The 23,417-nt window shown below is 36.0% G+C and overlaps 1 protein-coding gene across 11 annotated transcripts in view; it reads left to right on the top strand.

The window, feature by feature from the left end:
* LOC131026812 (zinc finger protein BRUTUS) overlaps positions 1 to 23,417 on the top strand; it is a 101,920-nt gene that overhangs the window by 30,936 nt on the left and 47,567 nt on the right. For 4 of the 11 annotated variants that reach the window (XR_009102389.2, XM_057956792.2, XM_057956790.2 and 1 more), the window contains exons 2-9: positions 17,783 to 18,004; positions 19,051 to 19,245; positions 19,336 to 19,733; positions 19,809 to 20,046; positions 20,163 to 20,331; positions 20,505 to 22,218; positions 22,312 to 22,533; positions 22,640 to 22,777. Coding sequence is in view for 7 of the 11 variants with exons in the window: in XM_057956792.2 (XP_057812775.2) it covers positions 17,783 to 18,004; positions 19,051 to 19,245; positions 19,336 to 19,733; positions 19,809 to 20,046; positions 20,163 to 20,331; positions 20,505 to 22,218; positions 22,312 to 22,533; positions 22,640 to 22,777 (3,296 nt within the window). In the remaining 4 variants the exon portion in view is untranslated. Of the gene's footprint in view, positions 1 to 16,235; positions 16,410 to 17,782; positions 18,005 to 19,050; positions 19,246 to 19,335; positions 19,734 to 19,808; positions 20,047 to 20,162; positions 20,332 to 20,504; positions 22,219 to 22,311; positions 22,534 to 22,639; positions 22,778 to 22,932; positions 23,026 to 23,417 lie in introns of all 11 variants that reach the window. The other 7 variants (XR_009102391.2, XR_009102392.2, XR_009102390.2 and 4 more) reach the window with 5 other exon arrangements.

Consider the following 23,417-nt stretch of genomic DNA (forward strand, 5'->3'; position numbering starts at 1 on the left):
AAATAGAATTTCTCAAGGATGAAAATATCGGCATAAAATCGCCAAAATCATGATTTCTCCCGAGACATTCGAGCTGCCGATTTAATCAAGCAAAAAAATCGCGACCTATAATTTCAGAAAAAAATTGCAACTCCCATGCAGATAAAATCACGATTAAATTGCGTGAAAACTAATAAAAATCGCTGTTTAAAAAAACAAACCGCGCAACCCTAAAAAGTAAAATGGGTAAAGTTAAAAACAAAAGAAAAGGGCAAATTTGTATGCGCGCGTGTTGGTAAGGAGTGTTGACTTTGGCCAAACCCTGCAACATTCATCCCGAGTTTCAGTTTTTTTCCATATTAAAAATTTAAAACTAGTATCAACTGTGTAAGCTGCAAAACTACAACCTGTGTTGGGTAAGCTTACCCAAATTAGTTTTAATTCCTACCATAGTAAGATTTTTGAGGGTTTTAATAAAAAAATTATTTACAGTAGTTTTTATTCTTAATTTTATGAATCATTGTATATTAATTATTAATTTAGAGTAGTTTTTAATTAAAATTCTCACTGTAAAATTCATAATTTCATACTATGTTGTATTATTATTAATTTAGTCTAGTTTTCTAGTTTTCTATAAATTTAGTGTATGTGTGTTTTTTAGAATATTTTAAGAAATTATGTATTTTCAAATGTTCGATAATTTTGCCAATTTATTGCCCATTTTTTCTCGATTTTTTGCTGATTCCTGATTTTAAATTTTTTTCGGCCAAAAGATTTATTGCTGATTAAGATTTTTACATCTTTAGAATTTCTCCACCAAGTTGCTAAGTTGGCAAGAGGTTAAATGTAGCAGTTGCATGTAAAATGCATCATACTTCCTTGAGAACTCACTATGCAAACAGGGCCTACCGTTAATGTTGAGTTCAAAAATGGAATTTTCCATTATTTCTTAAGTCATGCGTCATAAATTCGGAATATTCCTTTGGCATGTTGCCAACTTGCCAATTGTGAAAATCTATCCATTTCGAATTTTTAGAAGGATATTTTGAAAGATTTTCCTTTCCACTTAGAATTTTATTGATTGTTTTCCGCTTAGAAAGAAATCCTATTTGTCCGGATTTTTTGAGAGAAAATTTTATCCGAGAAGAATTTTTTTGTGCTTTTTGAATTCATCTTGTTCGGAGGGAGCCTTTTGATTAGTTTTTCACTTTTCCTATTTTTTAGGAATTTTTTCTATTTTTAGCTCCGGAATTTAGGAGAGAGAAAATTCTCTCATATGGTCAATTTTGTCTTTGCCTTCAAAATTTCTTCAACTTTTAGTGAATTTTCATGCTTGAGAGACATTTTGAATTTTTCCCCTGAGGAGATTTCCTTTCTTCTCTATCCTTGACTTAATTTCCCTACCCCTCTTTCCAATTTCTTTCTTGGGTGGAATTTCTATGCCATGGAGGAATTTTTCATTCGGAAGGAAATTTCTTCCTAACCCCTGTCCAATGCCATCCACTTGACCCTAGGCGCTGAATCCATATGATGTAGGAATTTTGGTCATGGAGGAAAAATCCTCTACAACCCCATTTTGGCGCTTCTCTCCAAAGTCATGGTATGGAGCGCTAGACAAGGGCAAGGGAGGAATTCTCCCTCCAAGCAAGATTCCTCCACACCATCAAAACACTTTGGAAATTTTCAAGTAAATGCAATCAGCCGGTAAAAATTCAAACTCGACAAAGCATGCCATAGTGCGAAAAATGCATAGTTAAAGCCCTGTGGCTAGACAAAGAATGAACCGATTGACATAATGCCTCAGATATGGCATTCTGTGCAATAGTATGAACCGTTTGACGTAATGCCTCAGATATTGCACAAAATTCAGTTGTCACCAAAAAAAAAAAGGAAGAAAAGAAACAACGTGGATTCATATGCAGGTAAAGAATTTTTAATCAAGTAGCTGTGAGAGGATTAATTTGATATATTTTGATCAAAATTAAGTGCCAATGAAGTTACTTGTGGGATTATTCGGAGGACCAATGAAGCCTACTATAATTCATTGTGACAATCAGAGTTGTATAAAACTCTCCGTAAACCCTGTATTTCATGATAGATCCAAACACATTGAGATCCCTTATCACTATGTGAGGGATATGGTGGATAGAAATGTGAATCAGTTACAATATATTATTACAAGAGACCAGACAACAAACATACTGACCAAACCTCTAGCCAGAGTAAAAGTTGAACACTTCAGAAAAGGTCTTGGTATGATTGAGTTATAATCAGTTTTTGTAATCTGTACTAATATATGAGATGTTTAATGTGTAAACTACTTTTGTTGTGTTACGACTTTATGGGCTCCACCCCCTGTGTACAATTCTAAAAGGTGACGATCTTTTAGACTATGAACACTTGTATTAAACATTATGAGGTGACGATCTTGTAATGTTGATATCATGCTGACTTGATATCACTCTGACTCGTGGATGTGCCATGATATGTTATGGTAGACATTATGTGATGTAAAGTCAGTGCACATGCCATAACTTGGATATAAGGGAATTCAACATTCTTAAGTATTTTATATCCAAGGTATCACATGTTATGTGATATTGATATCGCGTGTTATGTGATATCTATATCATGAGATGATGTGATATATTCCTGTGTCACTCATTATGTGATGCTTCATGTCACGAGCATATGTGATATGATCCTTTGTATTATGTAGTCATATAATACATTTTATTATGAGAAATATGATGCTTATTTCATAGGTTTATAGTTATCTTCCCTAGCTAAGAGGGAGTGTTGAAACTTAGTAGCTTCGGTAAGATAAATGATTGAATGAGAGACTTCATTTATCTCTCATTCAATCATCTACCTTATCGATATAACTACAATATAAGGATAGACCTCATGATTAAATAAATGAACTTGTTATAATCATCTTATATGCATAATCGATAATATTACTCATGCTGTGATCAGACCAGAATTATAACTACCATAGCTATCATATGATAGCATCGATTGATGCTATCATATGATAACTATAATAGTTATCATCCTAAAATGCATGTTAATACCAATCATTTATTTGTTGATTATGATTGACTTATCTCGATCATTTATTGGGTAACTATATTACTTCACGTTGCCCCGATTATTAATAGTTATCGGCATAAGCATGTTAAATGACGCGACTGATAGTTATCGGTATAACACACGATAAAGAGAAATGACGTGACCGATAGTTATCGACATAACACATGGTAAGTGGTTATATTAAACTGAAACGATGTCTATGCACCGATCAAGACATGTCTTGATCGGGCATGTCTAAAAGACATGACCGATCAAGGAAGCATAGAACTATAAGTATATGCAAATGAAGTGCTGAAGATGCATCAAAATAATTAATGTTATCTTCAGCAACCTATGACATAAGAAACAGAAAATATCAGTAAAGAAAATAATAATATATATAAATTCAAACTTGAACATAAATTTGAATATCATTTATAGTGGATTTCACATGGTGAAGGAAAACATGCTTGGAGGAAAGAATCCTCCATTACCTTGTTCTAGCGCGCTCTCCTTCATGCTTGGGCACCAAATAAACATGGTGAAGAAATTTTGGGTGTGGAGGAAAATTCCTCCACAACCCCATTCTAGCGCTCCACCCTCATGCACGGATGCCAAAACCAAGGTGTGCAGGATTGTTAGCTTAGGAGGAAAATTCCTCCATGCGGTCACTTTGGTGCCCAATGCCATGATTAAGATTTCACTGCCTTAGGAAATTTCTTTTGACTTAGCCACTTTTGATCATTTTCCAGATTCGGGATGCCACATTTGGATTGAAGTGAGTTTTTCCTTTGCCTTGGAAAATTTGCAATGCTTTTTCATTTCAGGAAGGAATTCCACACTTAGTCATTTTTCAATAAATAGCCCACTTTTTCAACTTTCCAAATTTAGGCAAATATTCAAGAATGTTTAGTCTTCAGTGTGGGGACCTTTGCCTATGAAGAACTTGCCAAAAATAGACTTACTAAAAATAGTAAGTACTTCAAAACATTAAAATTAGGGTAAATCAGAGCAAGATAACACTTACTAAAAATAGTAAGTTTGATTTTTGGCAAAATAAAGACAATCCGGGAGGTAGTGAAATCCCTAAAAAAATATTAAAAATAAGAACTTTCTAAAAATAGAAAGTTGCCCAGAGTTCGCTCAAATTTCACTGGTAGCTTCCTTGAAGAGTCCCGATTGCAATACAATGTTCAATTTTTTCAAAACCCTAAGGAAAAGACCTCAAATCTAAGTTAGAGGGGCAAAACCCTAAAATGGACCAAACAGGTTCTAGACTTAGCCAAATTTGTTCAAATGACTTGCAGACTTGATCAAATTCACCCAAAACACTTGCAAATTGAGGAGACTGAAGGGACTGCTGTGACAAGATCCAAAGATCCAAAACCAAAAGACCAAGAGGACCTATAAAGTAGGGGGTCCCCATTTGGAATGGGGTGATGTGTGATTAGGTCACAACAAGACATAATTGCAATTGAAGGGGCCTTAAAAGTAAACACTTGTGCTACAAGTGCAAACACAAGTGGGAACCAGGACACATGTGGAAAGGAAAGCCAAATAGGTATAATGGAGGCAACATGGGATGAAAAAGTAGAAGGAAACCCAAACAAGCAAACAAGGTATGAAGAAGGAGATTGTTACATCCATCTTTTACACAACTATTTTGCAATGTTTTAATTTACATTAAGATTTGATGTTATGTGTAATTTCAATGAACATTTGGAATGTTTGATATTATGCAATTATGATTTGATATACATATATGTTTAATGATATGAGGATAATATGTGGCTAACTACAATGTTGTGTCCAAGTGGTTGCAAGGATCTGCCACCTCCGTGAAGGGAGGGGGAGTATCATCAGGTAGAGGGCGTAAACTTTTGTAAGATCAAAATGCCATCTATGCCGCTTTAACTGGTAAGCTTGTGAGATGTCTATGGTTTTTCGATCCTAAGGGCTTCCATGTCATGTTCTAGGGTCTGGGATGTCAAACCCTAGTTTCTTAGTTATTCCGTTAGGGCTTAATTCCTTATGTGAACCACTTTGTCATCTTGAGTTATATTTTATTAAGTTTAAAAGAAAAATAAAATAATGAATTAATTCTTCTTGTGTGATCCTTAACTTCAACAAATTTGAGAGAAATATATATATATATATATGTGTGTGTGTGTGTGTGTGTGTACACATGTAAATAAGTAATACATGAATATGTATGTATACGTATGTATATAGGTGCAATTATCAATAAACACATGTATTTATGTACATATACTTAAGTATTAATGTATAAATAATTACATAGAAACATATTCACATATATATTTAGTAAATATGGATTCAATTAACCGATGAGTATGTTTATTATAGTTTCATCGACATTATGGGATAGATATATTTTGAAATATATAACTATTAAATGATGAACGTATTGTTGATGAACTTGCTTATTCATTAATCGGCTATACTGCCACCTTCCTAATTCTAAGGAAGTTGTTAAATAAATGTCTCTCAATATTGATGAAATTCAAATGGAATTGAAATCGAACTAGTGAATTTCCATTTTGATGAGCAACCGTTCTTGTTAAGCTTAATTGGGAAGGAATTTGAAATCCGTACTTGATATTTTCTTTCGAAAAACCTTCATTGCTGGTCATGTTCAGTGATTCTCTTCACGGAGAAAGGAATACTTGCTACTGAGATTATAGTTGCGAGAACTGTTTAAGAACATATAGTGTTTTTAAAGGAAGAAACGAAGTCGTAGCTGGGTTAAGCATAGTGGGCTAAGGACTAGTCGTGAAGGTATTCACCAATATCGAGGGTCAACATCTTAGTTGCCAAGCATGTCTTTTCGTTTCCAAATCTTAAAGCTTAATATATATGCAACTTTATCTTGAATCACTGAAGAAGAATGTGTTTTGGCAAGTAATACTTCTGTAAAAGCTAGCTGCATCTAATTAGTATTTAATTTGAATGCTCACTTTCAAAAAGAACTTTGCAAGTCTGGAACAAATGATGGGTAGGGTGCTATGCTCCCTCCCGCAAACTCTTTAGTATTTCTGGAAAAGAAAGATTTACTTAAGTTGAAGCTAGCCTTGCACTTTAATGTCAAGGTTTAGTATCCTTGGTAAATTTAAGCTTAAGCCATGCCATTTCAGTGTTGGCTCCAATAGTTGAATGAAACCCAGTCTATTAAGGACAATTCTGTTGTTTAATTTCTTAAATCTTCAGACAATCTGACATGGCAAGGAAAATAGAGAATGGGATTAGTTTTCTTGCAAGGATAAGTAACTTTCCATCAAATATAGAACAAGCGGGACTTAACTCAAAGAGCTATTTTTGACCATTATTAAACAGTATTAGGCTTAGATGAACTGTGGAGCTTTGAAAAGCTGAAATACTTACTGAACAACAATCAAGATGGTGACTAGAATGTTATGCAACAATAGTTTTTCTTCTTGATTAAAGCAAAATTTAAAACTTTTGGAACCAAACCAAGGAGGTTGTAAATCAAGAATGAATGAATGCAAGTAAGAAATAATTATAATAAAATCATTTGAAGATTTTATTTGAGCGACACAGGCACGTATGCATATAGGCAGCTCAGCATGTACATGTATACAAGTAGGTGTCAAGGCTCTTGCAACTCTCAATTATTAAATATGTAATGCCATAATCTTGGCAGTAAGAAAGTTGTTCAATTTTGTGAATAGTAGGAAGTTGAACCCAGTCTGGTCCAAGAGTAACTATTAATGCTAGAAGATTTTTTATCAACGTAGTTAAATGAAGCTAGCAAGCCAGTCAACCCAAATCCCTCCAGGTTGGTAAAACCTTGAGTTGTTGAATTATGTCAGAGTGGGGTGGTGAGCTAGACAATGCATTCAATCGTGCTTGAACTTATTAGAAACCTTGGCTAAGGTGGCACTGCTTGCGCATGTGACTGTCAGTTCACATGAACCAGATACTTCTTCTAGTCGGAGCTTCATGCTAGTTAGGAGGCACCTATAGTGCGTGATCGATTAGTTGAGAGTAGGTTCTAAACACCAGGCTCAGATGGCATTAAAACTTACATTAGTTAATGCTCTTGCGAAGGGTCAGGCCACTTCTAGTTGGAAGGGCTGCGGGAGACCGCCAAGTCTGTAGTTGGGTGGAAAACGCCTCGATGATACTCTCCCTCTAGCTGGTAAGCATGGGAAGCCAGAGATTCAAGATCAGAACCAATACACAGTAGATTCTGAACCCTATATCTGTTCTTATTCTCAGTTGTGCAAAGATATAATAGTTCATTGAGTACTTTAGTTATGTTGTTTAAATAGAATTTAATTTGCAAGTTATCATGCAATTGTTAATGAAAGGAATGACATTTTTAATGCTGAAAGATAGAAGAAGTTCTTTACTTTGTTACCTATTTTAAAAAAAAATTGCTTATTGATTTTGTTCAATCATAGATTTAAATGCGCAAAGTGTTTTCTTCTGTTTATTTTCTGCATCTAGAAGTAGCTTATTATAGAGATCTTAAGAGCATCCCATCAAAAGAAGAGGGGACAATTAACAAAGGGTGCTTTGTGGAGGAACAAATCTAGTAATCATGACACCCTCATATTTGTAAGATTCCCTCAATAAAAATTGTAATATGTCAACTCATAAGAGCCCAAAGTTTCCTTGTCAAGTAAAGGAACACCCTCCTCACTAGACATTGCAGGGAAAAAAATGAATCAATGAATACATTCTAGTCAATAAGAAGGATCTAACAATACTTGCATTTGCGTCTGCATATATTCATGTGTATGCTCCGTGTTTGGCATATCTACTACATGAATATTTATAATTACTATTTCCTATCATCATGAATTCTATTTTTGGTTGATCTAGATGAGAATAACAAGAGTAAACCAAAAGAGATGAATTTATTTAGGAAAGAACATTGCAATTAAGGTCACAGATGTGTGCCATGCTTCTAATCCTCTTCCCAATATATGGGAAGCTTGTCCTTGCTTTGTCTCAAAGAGATATCCATGGGGCCAACCAAAACAGTTCTTCCAATAACAATTGATGAGAGAACTTGTCTTAAACTAAACCTCCAGTTTCCAACTATTGGCTATAACTCACATTCAAATTGAAGGAGGAAACATATAGGTCTTAATTCAAATCTACAACTTATGATAATATCTGAGTAGTACAAGATGGATTATGAGTTAGACCTCGTGATCATTCAACTATTGCTCGAGGACAAGCAATTTTTGGAAGGGCGGACTGTCATGACCCAATCCAAGTATTGAATGGTAAGGCTTCACAATTTCATGGACAATAGAAACAATCGTTTGTTAACAGCAGTTGGACTTCTGTAGATCGAAGGCAATAAGACACATTGTTTGATCGACCTTTTCCCATTTGGCAATAGTGGTTCCCTCTATAACGGGATGTAGCTAGGAAAAACAATAAAATATTAAAGAAATGAGACAACATGAAGAGTCATGCAGTTTGCAAGGAAGGGACACTGCCATTCCAGCAGCCACGTCTTGATGGAAGGTCACAACTCTCCACCCCGATGGAGAAATATAAGAACGCGCTCAACAATCAAAGAGGCATGGGAAAAAGACAGATCAGATTTGGATATTAATAATCAAGTATACATCAGTTCGAATATATATTGTGGTTTTGGTATGAGTTCTTTATACATAGCATGATGAATATTATTTATATCTGCTCATTGCTGATTAATACTATTTATTGTTTATGATTGTTTAATACACATATGTATAGAATACATGCCATAATATAGGATTCATTATGTGCTCTGCTTGATTACTATAATTAACCATAATAGGGGAAATGAGAGATACAAGGAGGGGAAACAACGATGAGGTCCTCTCCTAAGTATGCCACCTCATGGTCCCATGAGGCCAAGAGGGCAAAAGGAGTGTTGCCCTTGGGCTTAGGAGGGAGGGATTCTTGGGACACCCTTCTATAATCGTCCTGACTTCCCTATCATGGTTGGCCATGAGATTAAGGAATTCAGATCATAGGGGGGAAGATAAAGGGAGGATGGTGAGGGGAACGGCTATGGGAATCCTCACTAGGTACGCCACCTCATGGTGGTGACCAAATGGTCCCATGAGGCCAAGAGGAATTGAATATCTGCTCTTGGGCCTAGGGTAGAGGAACATTCATGCACCCTAACATACCCTTTATCTTAGCCTCCCTATGGTTGATATTCATCATTAAGTTATGTCTATCTTATAATCAAGTTTACGTTCCAAAACCCTAGTAACGAGATCTATGTTTTGCTTACTATTTCTAACAAAGATTTGTTTAATCATGTTTTCAATGATTATCTAACATGTTTGTAGGACCTCAATTTGGGTGATCTAAGTTGGTATGTAATCCTATTCCATCTCCTACTTCCTTGGAAATTTGAATTTAGGGAAAAACTAGAGCTTTTAATAAAAAAGGGACATTACAAAGAATAAAGAACACCACCTTTTTTTGTCAAATTATAAATGGAAGGATGAACCCTATAACAATTACAACACCTCTAGACATGCTTGCTATGGCATGGATTAAAAAAGGAGTACTATAATGGTAGCAGCCAATAGGGAAGCATTCGACCACTTGAAAAGTGGACTAGATTCCACCCTCCAAGCAATCATTAACAAATCTTAGTAAGCTAATTGTGTTGCCACTTGGAAGCCATAAAACATTTGTGACACAATGCAATAGTTGCAGGCATGCATATGTGAAAGCATGAGGTCAACTTCTGTCCTAACAACATTAGGACAAAGGAAACATACCTGTAATAACCATAATACTTAAATGGAATAACAACCAAATAAAATAGTACTCTAATGAAATATTAACTTCATTCAATTTCAGCTGAAAGGAAACGATTAACTAACTAACTTAACTACCATCTAACTAACTTACTCAATTGAAAGGGAAAATAACTGTCATATAAAAAATTAATAATTTTACTAAAAGAAATAGAAGGGTTAGAGATTACAAAGAAACGATCTCCTGCTGAAAGCAGATGCATGCCATGGTTTAACATGGGAGAGGGAGAGCATCATCAAGGGGTTTTCCACCCAACCATGGACATAAGTCCCTCATGCCTCTTCCTATTGGAAGGGCCCGACCCTTCGCGATGGTAGCAGACTAAGGATAGAACAATGCCATTAAGCCCTCTGAGCCTGGTGTTTAGAACCTACATTGACTAGCCGGTCATACACTATAGGTACCCTCTAAATAGCATGACACTCTGGCTAGTGGTGTATCTGATTTTTGTGAACTGACGGTCGCATGCTAACTGCAGTGCCACCTTGGCCAAGGTTTCAAAATAAAGCATGATTGTGTGCAGTCTATGTTCACCACCCTTACTCGGCATAATGAAAAGAAGTATTCTTATTCACAACATGACATAGGGTCCTACTGACCAAATATAACCTCGGTTAACCATTCAAAAAGAACAGACAGCAGTGACTACCAACACATTGGGTCTGGTATTAATAAATCAACTTGTTACAGGTGCTGGAAGTATAATAGTCCTCCTGACTCAACTCAGACAGATACTTGAATAGATCGAACAGATATTTGAACATTATTAAGCTTACAAGGACAGGGAAAAACAACTAAATTTTCCTCAGACTTACTTCCTTCTATTGAAACTGATATCACAAAATTTCTTAAAGAAAGATAGACCTTCGGTTCATGACTGAAATTAGACACAGTTTCAACAGAAGAATACTTGAAATGCATGCTCAATCACATGTTACATATCTACAATCAGATTGTTCAGAATCAGCACCATGAATTGGTACACTGAACAAAATCACAAGGATTTCATTCACACAATCAAAACTATGCTCAGAGAGTTAATGCAGCATTAACAAGAACAAATTCTATATGTTCCTTCGAGCACCCTTATTCAGAAATTAACAAGTAAAGTGGTTCTTAATGAACTCTTGACATAAACGGAGGAAAACAACATTTATATATATCTCATTATCGTATCTAATAAAGATTGCTCAATTACACTATACGATGATTGAAATGGATAGACTCATGCGTGATTAAGTAGAATCAGATTGACAATGCTGCCGCAGTCCCTCTTGTTTTGGCTCTGGTTCGAGCTATGAGCTCAACAAGATTCAAGCTTGACGGAAGAAACTAACACCTCAGAGTCTTGAATAAACTCTTTCCTCACTAGCATAAGACAATCATTTGCTATCGACTAACAAAGCTTTGTCTTTTCTTCTCCCTGATATGTATTACTTAATGGCCCCCCAAAAGAATGTCTTTTCAAAAAAATGGAAGCATAAATCCGTGACTGGCCATCAAATGGCTATCTATATTTGATGCCAAAGGGGAGGCTATGAGCCAAGAAACCGACATAGCAAGCGCAAGGTGGTAACGTCCAACGTTACCAAGAAACATAAGCCACAAGAACATGGACTCTTCCAACATGCTTGTCGGTGATCATTAAAAATGGAATCCATCACCAAGGTGTTACCCACACAATCATATGCGTGTAAAATATGAAATAAGGAGCATATATATATTCATGCACGTACGTCCATCTTCGTGCGTGTGAATATGTATATGATCCACTAATAATAATAATAAGACATTCAAAGGAAGGAACTCACACACACACACACATATATATTTATATGTATATATGTACACACACACACACACACACACATATATATATATATGTGTGTGTGTGTGTGTGTGTGTGTGTGTACATAAAGATATTTAACCGCTCAAGAGGCACACTGAGCGACAAGGTAAACACTGGCTGACATCAACAAGAAGGATAGAACAGGCACTACTCAACCAAGGTGGCAACGCTCTTAGGAATACATCCCACTACCTTGGCTCAAGGTTCAATGGCAAATTGTTCTTTTCCAAAGTCTACGATCCTCTCCTTGATGATAATTTCCCTCCCCCTTGAGGGTGTTGCAATTCCTGCATCCACTTGGTTACATGAAAAAAATCAGTTAGCCACATCGTAACCATATTAACATTGATAACAAAATAACTTCATAGTTCATTTTCCATTCATTGAGAATTTTCATTCATAGCAGTTGCAAAAGCAATATCATTGATTAGCTAAACCAAGCATAATAAGCATTTTTCAAAGTTAGGAAAGAGGGATGTAACAAAACCCCACAAAAATTAGGAAGATATAAATATTATGAATATCTAAGAAGCATAAATCTTTAAAATAAAACAACATTTTGTTGACTGATGTCTTCCATAAGGAGAACCAAGCCAGAAAAGCCAAGTACAGTGCCTTGAATAGAGAGGGAGGCTAGGAGCTTATCTCTTTCCCTGCCCTCTATTTTCATTTGTCAAATTGAATAATCATTAGGACCACTAGTTGTATACGTCATCACATTAGCAAACACAAAAGAACAGAATTATAATAGAGATTTGTTTGGAAAGTGAGAGAGCTGCCAAGATCAGTGAAACAAACTGATGGTCTGGTCCCATCACTAGTAACCTTCACAAAGGTCATTGCCTCTCTATTGTTTCTCATGACTCTTAATTAAAATTTTATGGGCTGTCATAGTATTGAGAGTTGAATTCGATTTTGTGTAATGTGTACAGACATACTTATAAAATGTGCAGTACCATCAGTAATTCCAAACAATCAAACCATAGTTACTATCTCATTCCTTCAAGACCATGCATCCTTGGGACCGTCTAACAAACTAGTTTTTTTCTTGATTCAGTACCAGTGAGCCTCATTTCTAGAGAATGGAAACAATGTCAGTTAAACCTTAAATTCTTATTACATGCCGATATACAAATTGAGTATCATCAGTTCACTAGTCTTTAGTTAGTACTTTTGTTGTCTTTTTGGTGGCACATAATTTTTTTGGTAACAATATCAGTCAAACCTTAACTTCTTATTACATGCTGATGTACAGGTTGGGAATCATTGGTTCACTGAATCTTTATTACTTATGTTTTCTTCTAGTTAGTACTCAATTTCTGTTTTAATTTTAGCATGAAGGTTTGTTTTAGGATTTAGGAACCACTTTTGAAATAAAGGTAAAATTCACTCTTACCTATTAGTTGAAGATAGACATAATATTATTTCATTTCATCTTGAGGCTTGATGAAAAGGAAGAAGCTAATTGTCAGAGGATCTGACTAAAGAAAGGAAGTAAGGGTATCGCATTTCCTTTGACAATATTTATTTGAACTGTATCCAATTTGTGGCCTAAACCTCATTGCATCTGAGTTGTTTCACAAAGAATAGAAGGAATCATCCCCACTAGGAGGAGGCACTGTAGTTAAACTATATTTTGAAGTGAATGCATTCAATTGGTGATTTTTTTTGCAAATCATCTCAAGCTAAATTCAAGTACATCTAAACATGATAAACTTTCGTGCCTCGCCTCCTATTATTTTTGCTCCTTAGTTTAGAAAAGTCCTATTGTCATTTTATGACACCCTTGGTCCATCAGTGAGAACCAATCAAAGATATGTTCCATGGACCAGGGCTGCCTAGTTGATCAAGGAGAAAAGCAGTGAAATCATGGTTTGAAGTGTTGCCTAGTCGAAAGTTCCTTGGCCCTCTCTTTCTCTTCTCTGGAATTCCGGAACCTCAAGGTTTCGAGTTTCTTTGCCTTAGCCTCTTTCTTTCCTGCTCTGGAACTCCAAGATTCCGAAGTTCCCTTCCTTCCCTTAGCTTTTCTTTTGTTCTCTTCCCCCGGAACTCCAGAACCACCAGGTTCCGAAGTTCCTAGTTCTCCTCCCCCGGAACTCCGGAACCCCCAGGTTCCCAAGTTCCTTGTCCTTCTACCCCGGAACTCCGGAACCCCCAGGTTCCCAAGTTACTTGTCCAACTACAATGATCCCGGTCTCCGAAGTTCCCCAACTACGGTGACCCCGGTCCCCGAAGTTCCCCAACTACAGTGAACCTGGTCTCCGAAGTCTTCTAAACTTGCTTCTGCCTTGTAACACTTCTGAATGGCGTGATCGACACTCAAGGCTTTAAGTGCTCCGACAGTTTTGGTGACGTATGCACTTTTTTGTGGAGCCATAGGGGTGCATTTAATGTTTTTGGCAGGATTTCCATCAAGGTAGGTACGTGGCCATGCTTGGTGACATGTCATGCCTGACTTTGGAAGGTTAGTCAATCTACCTTCTCAGGAATGCCCTTTGTGTGTATGGCTAGGTTGCTTGCATGTACAAGTCAAGTGCATGCACTTTTCTGCACCTCCAGACTGACATGCAGGGGTCATGATCACCATTGTAACCTATTTTTCTATATAAGGTCGTTAAGCCTCATTGTAAAGGGTTCTCTCCCTGCTGTCTTGAGCTTTCTTATGCTCTTCTCTTCTCTTAAAGACTTGTAATTATTTTTGCATCTCTGCAAGTGTAATATTGGCTTTTGACCTTATGATTAATTGAAAATCACTATTCTTGCCTCCTTCTAACCTATGTATGCTGTGTATGCTTTCTTACCTTCATTATAGGAGTATGTCTTGTGGCTTTTCTCTCCATCTATGCTATGTTAACTTGTTTTCTGAGTGTGACTTGTGGGAATACTTCTCCCCTCTTGACACTTAGTAAATTCTAACCTCCATACATGCGTTTGGGTCACTTATGCAATTGAAGTTGTGCATCTCTTGGGTTTTTTAGTTGGTTCCTTGTGCCATTTCAGTAGGGAGAGAAACGATCTCTTATTGGTGCATCAGCTCCTTTCATTTCAAGCATTCTCTCTTTCCTTTACCTCTACAAGTTGTTAGGGTAGGCTTAGGAGTTAGTTTTAAAGTGTTGAGTTGGTTCAACACCTGCACCTTGGATTGAGAAGGAAGCCGACCTTCTCCAGAGATTCAACCCCCTTGCGAAAGGTCCCACACTTCGGGGTTGTTTCCATGTTTCACAAGGTTGCTGAGTTGATAGCTCAGCAAGGGTGCGAGCTTTTGTGATAACAATACCATTGAGCTGGCATGCTAGGAGATAGTAATTCGATCTAGCTAACAAAGTAACAAGAAAGTGCAAATAGAAATTTTGACTGTGATACATCATCTTGTAGGGACCTTTACATTATTTTTTAAAAGAGTTCATGTAATATGGAGAAGTCTATGCTGAAAGTTATCTTTTACATGATTATATAGACAAAGGTATGTTGCATTGAGAAATTGTTAGTAAATGGCTTCTAGGGGAAGGAAGTCCCTTGTGCTGTTTTGCTTTATAAATGACACGATTAGTCATTATAGGAAACACTCTACATTGCATCACTGTTCCATTAAAGGATCTTTTAGATTTTATCTTTTGTTAAGTATAGTTGTATGGTGAACCTTACATTGAGGTTATTGTTGCTACTTTGTTTTTCACTATTCATATTTGGTCATTGTAAAAATCTCTTTCATTTATCTATTATATTAATTATTTCGACTAATGATTTAGATATTGCTGGATCTTTGATGTAGTCCAACTTTGGTTGGAATAAATTTGCATATATTGGACTACAACAATATTTTGCATTGATTATGTAAAATCTTAAAGTAGACCTTTCAAGACCAATGTTTTTCTGATAAAAAGTTGCTCTTTATTAGCATCCAATTTAAGTTGCATCAATGCCATTTGAAAGTAAAACTTGAGAGTTTGTCATGATAAATATTTTGGATATGCATTGAGAAGAGACAATCTCTAAAATTTGAAGTTGTAATGTCCCCATCTTTTTGACAGGCAAACAGCAGTCAAACTCTAGCCTCTTAATTCCCTGGGTTAGAGTTGATTAATTTAAGAAGTGAATAATTTATTATTGGCCAAAAAGCTATAGTAATGAATAGTTATTATAATTATTCATTATGACTTAAAGAGGGGCCATTTTTAAGTCATAACTTCATTATGTCTAGGTGATAACTTCATGGTGGGCTATCTAATAATTATTTACAAATATTAATACCTTTTTCCTAAGTTGCCAATGAAGAAGCTTCTAGAGGCATCGATGCTTTCTAAGGAGCTATAAAGGGGTTCTAAATGACTTTTAAATCATTATTATTGCATCAAACTTATTTTCTGATTTTGGCGCTCTGCAAATAGAGACCATTGTACAGGACAAAACCCCTATCAAGCAGCTCTGGACGTAGCCCCAGGTCTGCAGTAACAGCTTTTTCAGTACCCCAAAGCCATTAATCTGTTCTGAATACATATCGCAGGTGCTAAAAATGCTTTTCTGAGCTATTTGGAGGTATCACAATCTACTGGGAATTGTCGCTTGGTTAAAGGATTCAATCTAAAGCACTAATTTTCTGCAAATACAATCCAGCCGCCATCTAAAGGAGAAGTCCAGTAAAAGACACTCTGGGGTGCGATCAGGCTATGATTAATTGGTGTGAAGCTGAACCCTTCCAATCAATTGCACAGCATTGTAATCTGAAATAAGTTTCAGAATTTTCTACTCTAGCAATAAAATTAGAAGATTGTTAGTTTAATTGTTTAATATTGTGCTTAATCCTTCATTGCAAATCCTAATTCTTGCATGCATAAGAGTATTTCAGTGGTAAGAATATTTCAGAAGTACTGATCCATCTTGCATTAAGAATATCTCTTTGCTGAAGCATCTGATTGACGTCTGACTAATTTTATTTGAAAGAAATATAAAGAGCTTTCAGTAAAATGATTATATTGATATTTTAATCAGTATTGGGGAAAAACAACCTATCAAAGTTCACCTTCCAAAATTATCATTATTTTGCAGAAAATAGTGGCCTATATTGCAGGAAGCATATCTCCTTTTACAGGCCTCTTTATCAATCCATTTCCAGAAATATTTGGATTTCTAGTATGTTCCTAATTTTTTTTTTAATGGATCTATTATCACTCTTAAAACTTACAGTACAATATTATTTAAGTATTAAAGATAAGTAGGAAAGTCTTCCTTTGGAATGAGAAATAGCATTACAATTGCTTTCGTATGTTTACTACTAAAGACATTTTGCCTTAAATTTGGTGTTTGCATAATTCAAATAAATAAGTGTTAACTTGTACAAAATTTTATAGAAGCCTATGTTCCACAGGGATGCATCCCCATCCCTTGGTATCTGTTTCTGTACCCATGCCAGTTTCCTAACCAAATATTGTTTCTAGGATTTTGGAGGTACTTCTAGCCATCATCTTTTCACATTTTCCCAATTCCCTGACCCTTATAAAAGGGGGCTTAGTGCAACATAGTGAGAAATCTAGCATGACTAGGATCATGTCTCTTAAGGCACAGTTGCAGAGTCCAAGAGTGAAAGTAAATCAAGATATTATTGACCATCAAGATTAGACATCAACTTGATGGCATTGGTAAGCAAAATATGATGACAGTTTTGTTGAAATCACCCTCAATTGTCCTCTTGGTTGCTATCAAGGTTTCTTATCCCCTGTAATTTTGCCGATCAGTTGGACGTTTTGAGGTTTGCAAACTTGTGTGTTTTATTATTGCCAGATGAACTAGGCTCCAAAAGAAACATTGCAATTGAAAAATGCCAAATCTAAGTGTTCAATGGGCTTTATTTAGGCTAATTTAATTAGCATGGTTTGCTCTAGTAGAACTGACATTTCTATGTTCATGAACATTCTAATATGGCCATTTTGTTCTTTGTTTTGAAAATGTATGTCTATTTTGATAACTCTAAGAGTCTAAGCATATGTTTGAGTTGAAAGTCACTCAGTGGGTTATGTGATTGCATTTCTAAGACATGGTTTTTATTGTGAGCAGGTCATCTTTCCTGCTCTTGACACAAGGGTAAAGAATGTTGCTCTAACCTACTCACTCGAGCATATAGGGGAAAATGACCTTTTTGACCATGTGTTTGGTTTGCTAAATTCAGCTTTGGAACATGACAATAATGGGTTACTGGAGTTACGTCGAGAGCTTGTGAGTTGTACAGAGGCCATTCGGATCTCTTTACGTCAACATATGTCAAAAGAAGAGGAGCAGGTATGTACTTATTTAAATAAGATCCTTAGTTATGGATGTTGAGATCATATTATCTACACCATAAGGTGACATTCCATAGTCAGTGAACTATATACAGTTGAGCCTGCATCTGATAACACTACATAAACACACATAAAATGGGTTTATGATCATCTGTAAGGTCAAGGATATTAATTCTTGTTAACTAAACTCTTTTGTTGGTTTGCTGATTGTTTAGCTTTAGCTTTTGCTTCATTTCGGATCTTCTTTCTGACCTCATGTTATTTCAACCAGTTATACTTGTCACATTGATCCATCTTAGTCATCTATATACATCAGTATAAATTCTTTCTTTCTTTCTTTCTCTTCTCAGAAGGCTCCTGCAGTGCATGTTAATGTCTATTTACAATTATTTTCTCCTTTACATGTCTTATGTAAAAACAAATTTAAGTTAAATGCACATTGGCTCTTGCATGTTCCTTAACCAAACTTTAATCAATGAAACACCTTGAATTGGGCAGGAAATGCTAACCTAAAGTTTAAATCCGTCACTAGTGGGTGACAAGTCAACCTAACATGTTGTAACATCACACTAAATAAAAAGTGGCTGTACTTAGTCCTGATCCACATAATCTGTGATTGATGCAAAATATATGAGTACTCATTGAATTGGTTTTACTAATCCATTTACCTCAGCCTGAAAAAATGATTCACCTTTCTAATTGATTTCCTTGCCACTAGAAGTTCTATCATATTCATCTCTTTGAATTATATGAGAATTTTTTGTAAAATCATTACAGGACACAATTTACTAAACATAAAATGCTAAGATAGCAACTGATATTGTAGACAGTTGCTTTTGCAATTAGTTGCACTCATGGGACTTGCAAGGCACCGAAATATGAAATCTTAGTCTATCAAATAATATGCACCTCTGATTTGGAATGCTTTTCCCACTATCAATGATATGGGCAGATGTTCATGGAATTTATAATTCTTAAAAATGTTGCTTATATTATAGAATTCAGCCCTCAATTAAACTTGGCCAATAACTTGATTGGTTGCAGATATTCCCATTACTTACACAACACTTCTCCTTCAGAGAGCAGGCTTCACTGGTGTGGCAATTCATGTGCAGCATTCCAGTGAATTTGATGGAAGAATTCCTTCCGTGGCTTCTTTCGTCGATTTCAATTGATGAAAAGAAGTACATGACAGAATATATGCTTGAAATAGTCCCTGAAGACGAACTGCTCCAAGAGGTACTGTTTTTTGCAAGTTACTTAAGAGAGGCAAAATGAAATCACCCTTTCAAGTTATTTCTTTGACAAGTTTTTTTGTGGACAATGAAGGTTGTTAATACCTGGATGCAAGAGAAGACATTACGAGTGGACATCAAAGATATTATCTTACTCAAAGCTAAACAAACAATATACTTGTTAGAGGAACCAGAGTGTATTGGAGTGGTGGCAGGAAAAAATCCAATTATACATCGTTCAGATGTATTTAAACATGGTGAAAAAATTGGCAAAAGGCCCTCAATTATCAAGCACAACCTTGCAAGTAACCACGCCAGCAATTTGTTGACATCTCCTATCGATGAGATTATACATTGGCATAAAGCTATTAAAATGGAGCTTGCAGAGATTACTGAAGAGGCACGTAGGATGCATCATTCTGGAGAGATTTCAAATATGCCTGCATTCATTGATAGATTGCAATTTTTTGCAGATGTTTGTATCTTCCACAGGTATTCTGCTTGCTCTTCCATTTGAGGTTGAGCTCTTATATGTTACATTTTAATAAACTGACACCCCATGACCAGTGTTGCAGAAGACAACATTTTGTTTCCAGCTATTGGTCAGAAAGTTAAAAGATGCTTGTCTTTTATTGATGACCATGCACGAGAAAAAAGACAGATACATAATTTTCAAAGCCTTGTAGAGAGCTTGCATATTGTGGGAGAAGATTTGAATACATCTGAAAGTTCCAGTAAGTTTTGTGGACAGGCTGACCTGATAATGGAGACAATTCAACAACATTTTGTGGATGAGGAATTTGAGGTAAGATCCTCGGCTCTTTTGTAGCAATTTTGTTAATTACTGGGCAATAAATACATATAGCTCAACATCGAATGGTTGTTCATTAATGTGAATATGTGCACGGGTTATTTTCTTAGGTGCTTCCTCTTGCACGCGAGCATTTTAGTATTCAAGAGCAACGCATTCTTTTGTATGAAAGCCTACGTATAATGCCATTGAAATTATTGGAGCGTGTCCTTCCTTGGCTTGTTGCAACCCTGAGTGAACAGGAGATGAAGGAAATGCTTCAGAACATGCACCAAGCAGGTTAATTTTTCAAATATTTTATGAATGTTATCCTGAGTGTACACACATGCATGTATCTCAAAAAACTGAGTTATGTATTTTATGAGGAAAGTTACTAAATAGGTTAAAAAGCTTACTGCATTTTGTATTTTAAAATTCCTTAATGAGACAGTGGAAATAATTCTTGCTCTTAGTTACTTGTTATGCAGCTCCTAATGCTGATATGGCTTTAGTTACACTTTTCTCTGGATGGGCTTGCAAAGGAAAGACAAATACTGGCTTCATGTCTGGAAAGTTTATTTGCATTTCTTCAAATTCTGCAAAGGGTTGCTGCACAGAGAAGAAAAAAGAAAATGTATTAGACATGAAAGATAGCTGCAATGTTTGTGATAGAAAATCAAAAACCCATGATAATTTTGGACACATCAAAACAGAAATGCATGAAAGGCCTTTAAAACGACCTCACTCTTGTAAAATAGAGCATCTAAGTTGCACTTCGGATCAGTTTACTTCAAGAACTTCGGTTACACATTCTAGAAACCCCTCTCTAAGGCAACTTTATGGCCCTCCTGAACTGGGTAAAACTAGTAAAAACTTGCATACAGTTGCACAATCTACAGGAAGGAATTTGAATTGCTTTCCTTTCGATTCAGAAGCTAGTACATCTTTTAGTTCGAGCATATTTGACTTAGCGGCTAATATTGGTTCCTCAGATGTTAGTCAAGAACCCAAACCTATTGCTCATATTTTTCAGTTTCACAAGGCTCTCCGCAAGGACCTCAAGTACCTGGATGTTGAATCAGCTAAGATATCAAATTGTGATGAAACATTCCTTCGGCATTTCTATGGACGCTTTCATCTTCTGTGGGGTTTGTATCGAGCTCACAGCAATGCTGAAGATGAAATCGTTTTTCCAGCCTTAGAGGCAAAAGAGGCTCTTCATAATGTAAGTCACTCTTACACCATTGACCACAAGCAGGAGGAAAAGCTTTTTGAAGACATTTCCGTTGTTCTTCTTGAGCTTTCAGAGTTGCACAAGAATAGGACTTGGAATAACCTGTCTATAGAATCAGATGCTAGCACTTCTCCAGTTGGAGATCAGATACTGAAGCATGGAATTCTTTCTGCAAAGTTGCAAGGCATGTGCAAGACGCTACGAATAGCATTAGATCTTCATGTATCCCGAGAAGAACTTGAGTTGTGGCCACTATTTGACACCCATTTTTCTATAGATGAACAAGATAAGATTGTAGGTCGGATAGTTGGAACTACAGGTGCTGAATTACTCCAGACAATGCTGCCATGGGTGACATCAGCACTTACACAAGAGGAACAGTATTTAATGTTGGGTATTTTGAGAAATGCTACACGCAATACAATGTTTGATGAATGGCTGAATGAATGGTGGAAAGGATCTCCAATGTCTACTAACCAGTCAATATCTGCATTCGAGGAACAGACTGTACCTCCTTCAGGTACTGCAGAATCATTGCAGATGGTGGCAGATTACCTATGTGAGATTGAGAGTTCTAATTTGAACGAGGACATTTCAGGAAAGTTGAATTGCTTGACTGAAACAGATAGTTCTGAAGATTATCTATTCTCTTTTGAAAATGTTTATAAAGATGGTGACTTGAAGAGTTCTAATGGCATGCCAATTGAGGAGATTAGAGCTTCTGCATATACTGTTGCTCCTTCAAGGAAAGATAAGCAACACAATTTGGAAACAGATGCGGTGCAAGATGTTCAAAAACAGGTCAAAAAAGGCAGTCAGAAATTCAAGCCTGGGTGGAAGGACATTTTCAGAATGAATCAGGAAGAACTTGAATCAGCCATAAGAAAGGTGTCAAGAGATACTTCATTGGATCCACGTAAAAAAGCATATCTTATGCAAAACCTTATGACCAGGTTAATTCTTAAGCATGTTTATATCTTATATAATTTACACAAATATTGAAATCAAAATAATATAAATCTGACTGGATGATTTAATGCTTTTAGTCGCTGGATAGCTGCACAACAGCAATTGCCTCAGACAGAAGCATCTGCTTGGGGCAATGGAGAAGACATACGTGGACAATGTCCATCATATAGAGATGCAGAGAAAAGTTGTTTTGGCTGCAAGCATTATAAGAGGAATTGTAAACTGCTTTCTGCTTGTTGTGGCCAGCTATTCACCTGTAGGCTCTGCCATGATGAAGACAGCAACCATTTGATGGACAGGTTAGACTTCCATGGATTAAAGTTCTTATAATTTTTTGCTATTATAATTCTATGTTCTTTAACGATATCAAAATTTTATTGCTCATCTTATAAGCTATTATTGCAGGAAAGCAACAACAAATATGATGTGCATGAGGTGCTTGCGTATTCAGGCTGTTGCGCCAACCTGTGCTACTCCATCTTGTGAAGGGTTTTCCATGGCACGCTATTTCTGCAGCATATGCAAATTCTTTGATGATGAAAGGTTATTGAAGATTTCCAAAAATCTCTATTTCGTGTTCTTAATCTCTTAAGAAAACATTTTCCCTTACAAAACTAAAGAATAATATATGTTAGGGGAGGCACGGCATCATATACTCTTCTTTACTTTTAAATTAACATATAATTTTTTCTTGTAAGAGGGAGCAATCGGTTGATGACTATTTTTCATGCTGGCTGGTAATTGGGTAGTTTTCCTGTCCCTTGAAGTATATTCCTGCACATGCACATTAGGTATCAATATCGTTACTACCTAACAACTCAATTTTACTACCACTTTTCTCTTTCCTTAATTGATTGAATATAATGCCATATTGTGTAATGTCCTTGTTTAGAATTTTTAGGAAATATGTTAATTCTTTTATTTTCTGATTTATAGGATTTTAAAAATGAAAACTAAGATATGAAATTGAAAACCCTACTCTAATTTGGAGCAGCAATATCTTTTTTAGAGTTAGGATCAGCTGGTACAAGATATAGAATATTAAGAATAAAATCTGAAAGTAGCACAGTTATTAAACCAAATCATAGACATTATATTAATGCAGACTACAGCAGACATTTAATGGAAAAAGCAGTTTATAAATATCAAAACTAAGAATAAGCTTGCGGATATTAAACCATTT

Source organism: Cryptomeria japonica, chromosome 1 (genome assembly GCF_030272615.1).
Source record: "Cryptomeria japonica chromosome 1, Sugi_1.0, whole genome shotgun sequence".
NCBI classification, from domain to species: Eukaryota; Viridiplantae; Streptophyta; class Pinopsida; order Cupressales; family Cupressaceae; genus Cryptomeria; species Cryptomeria japonica.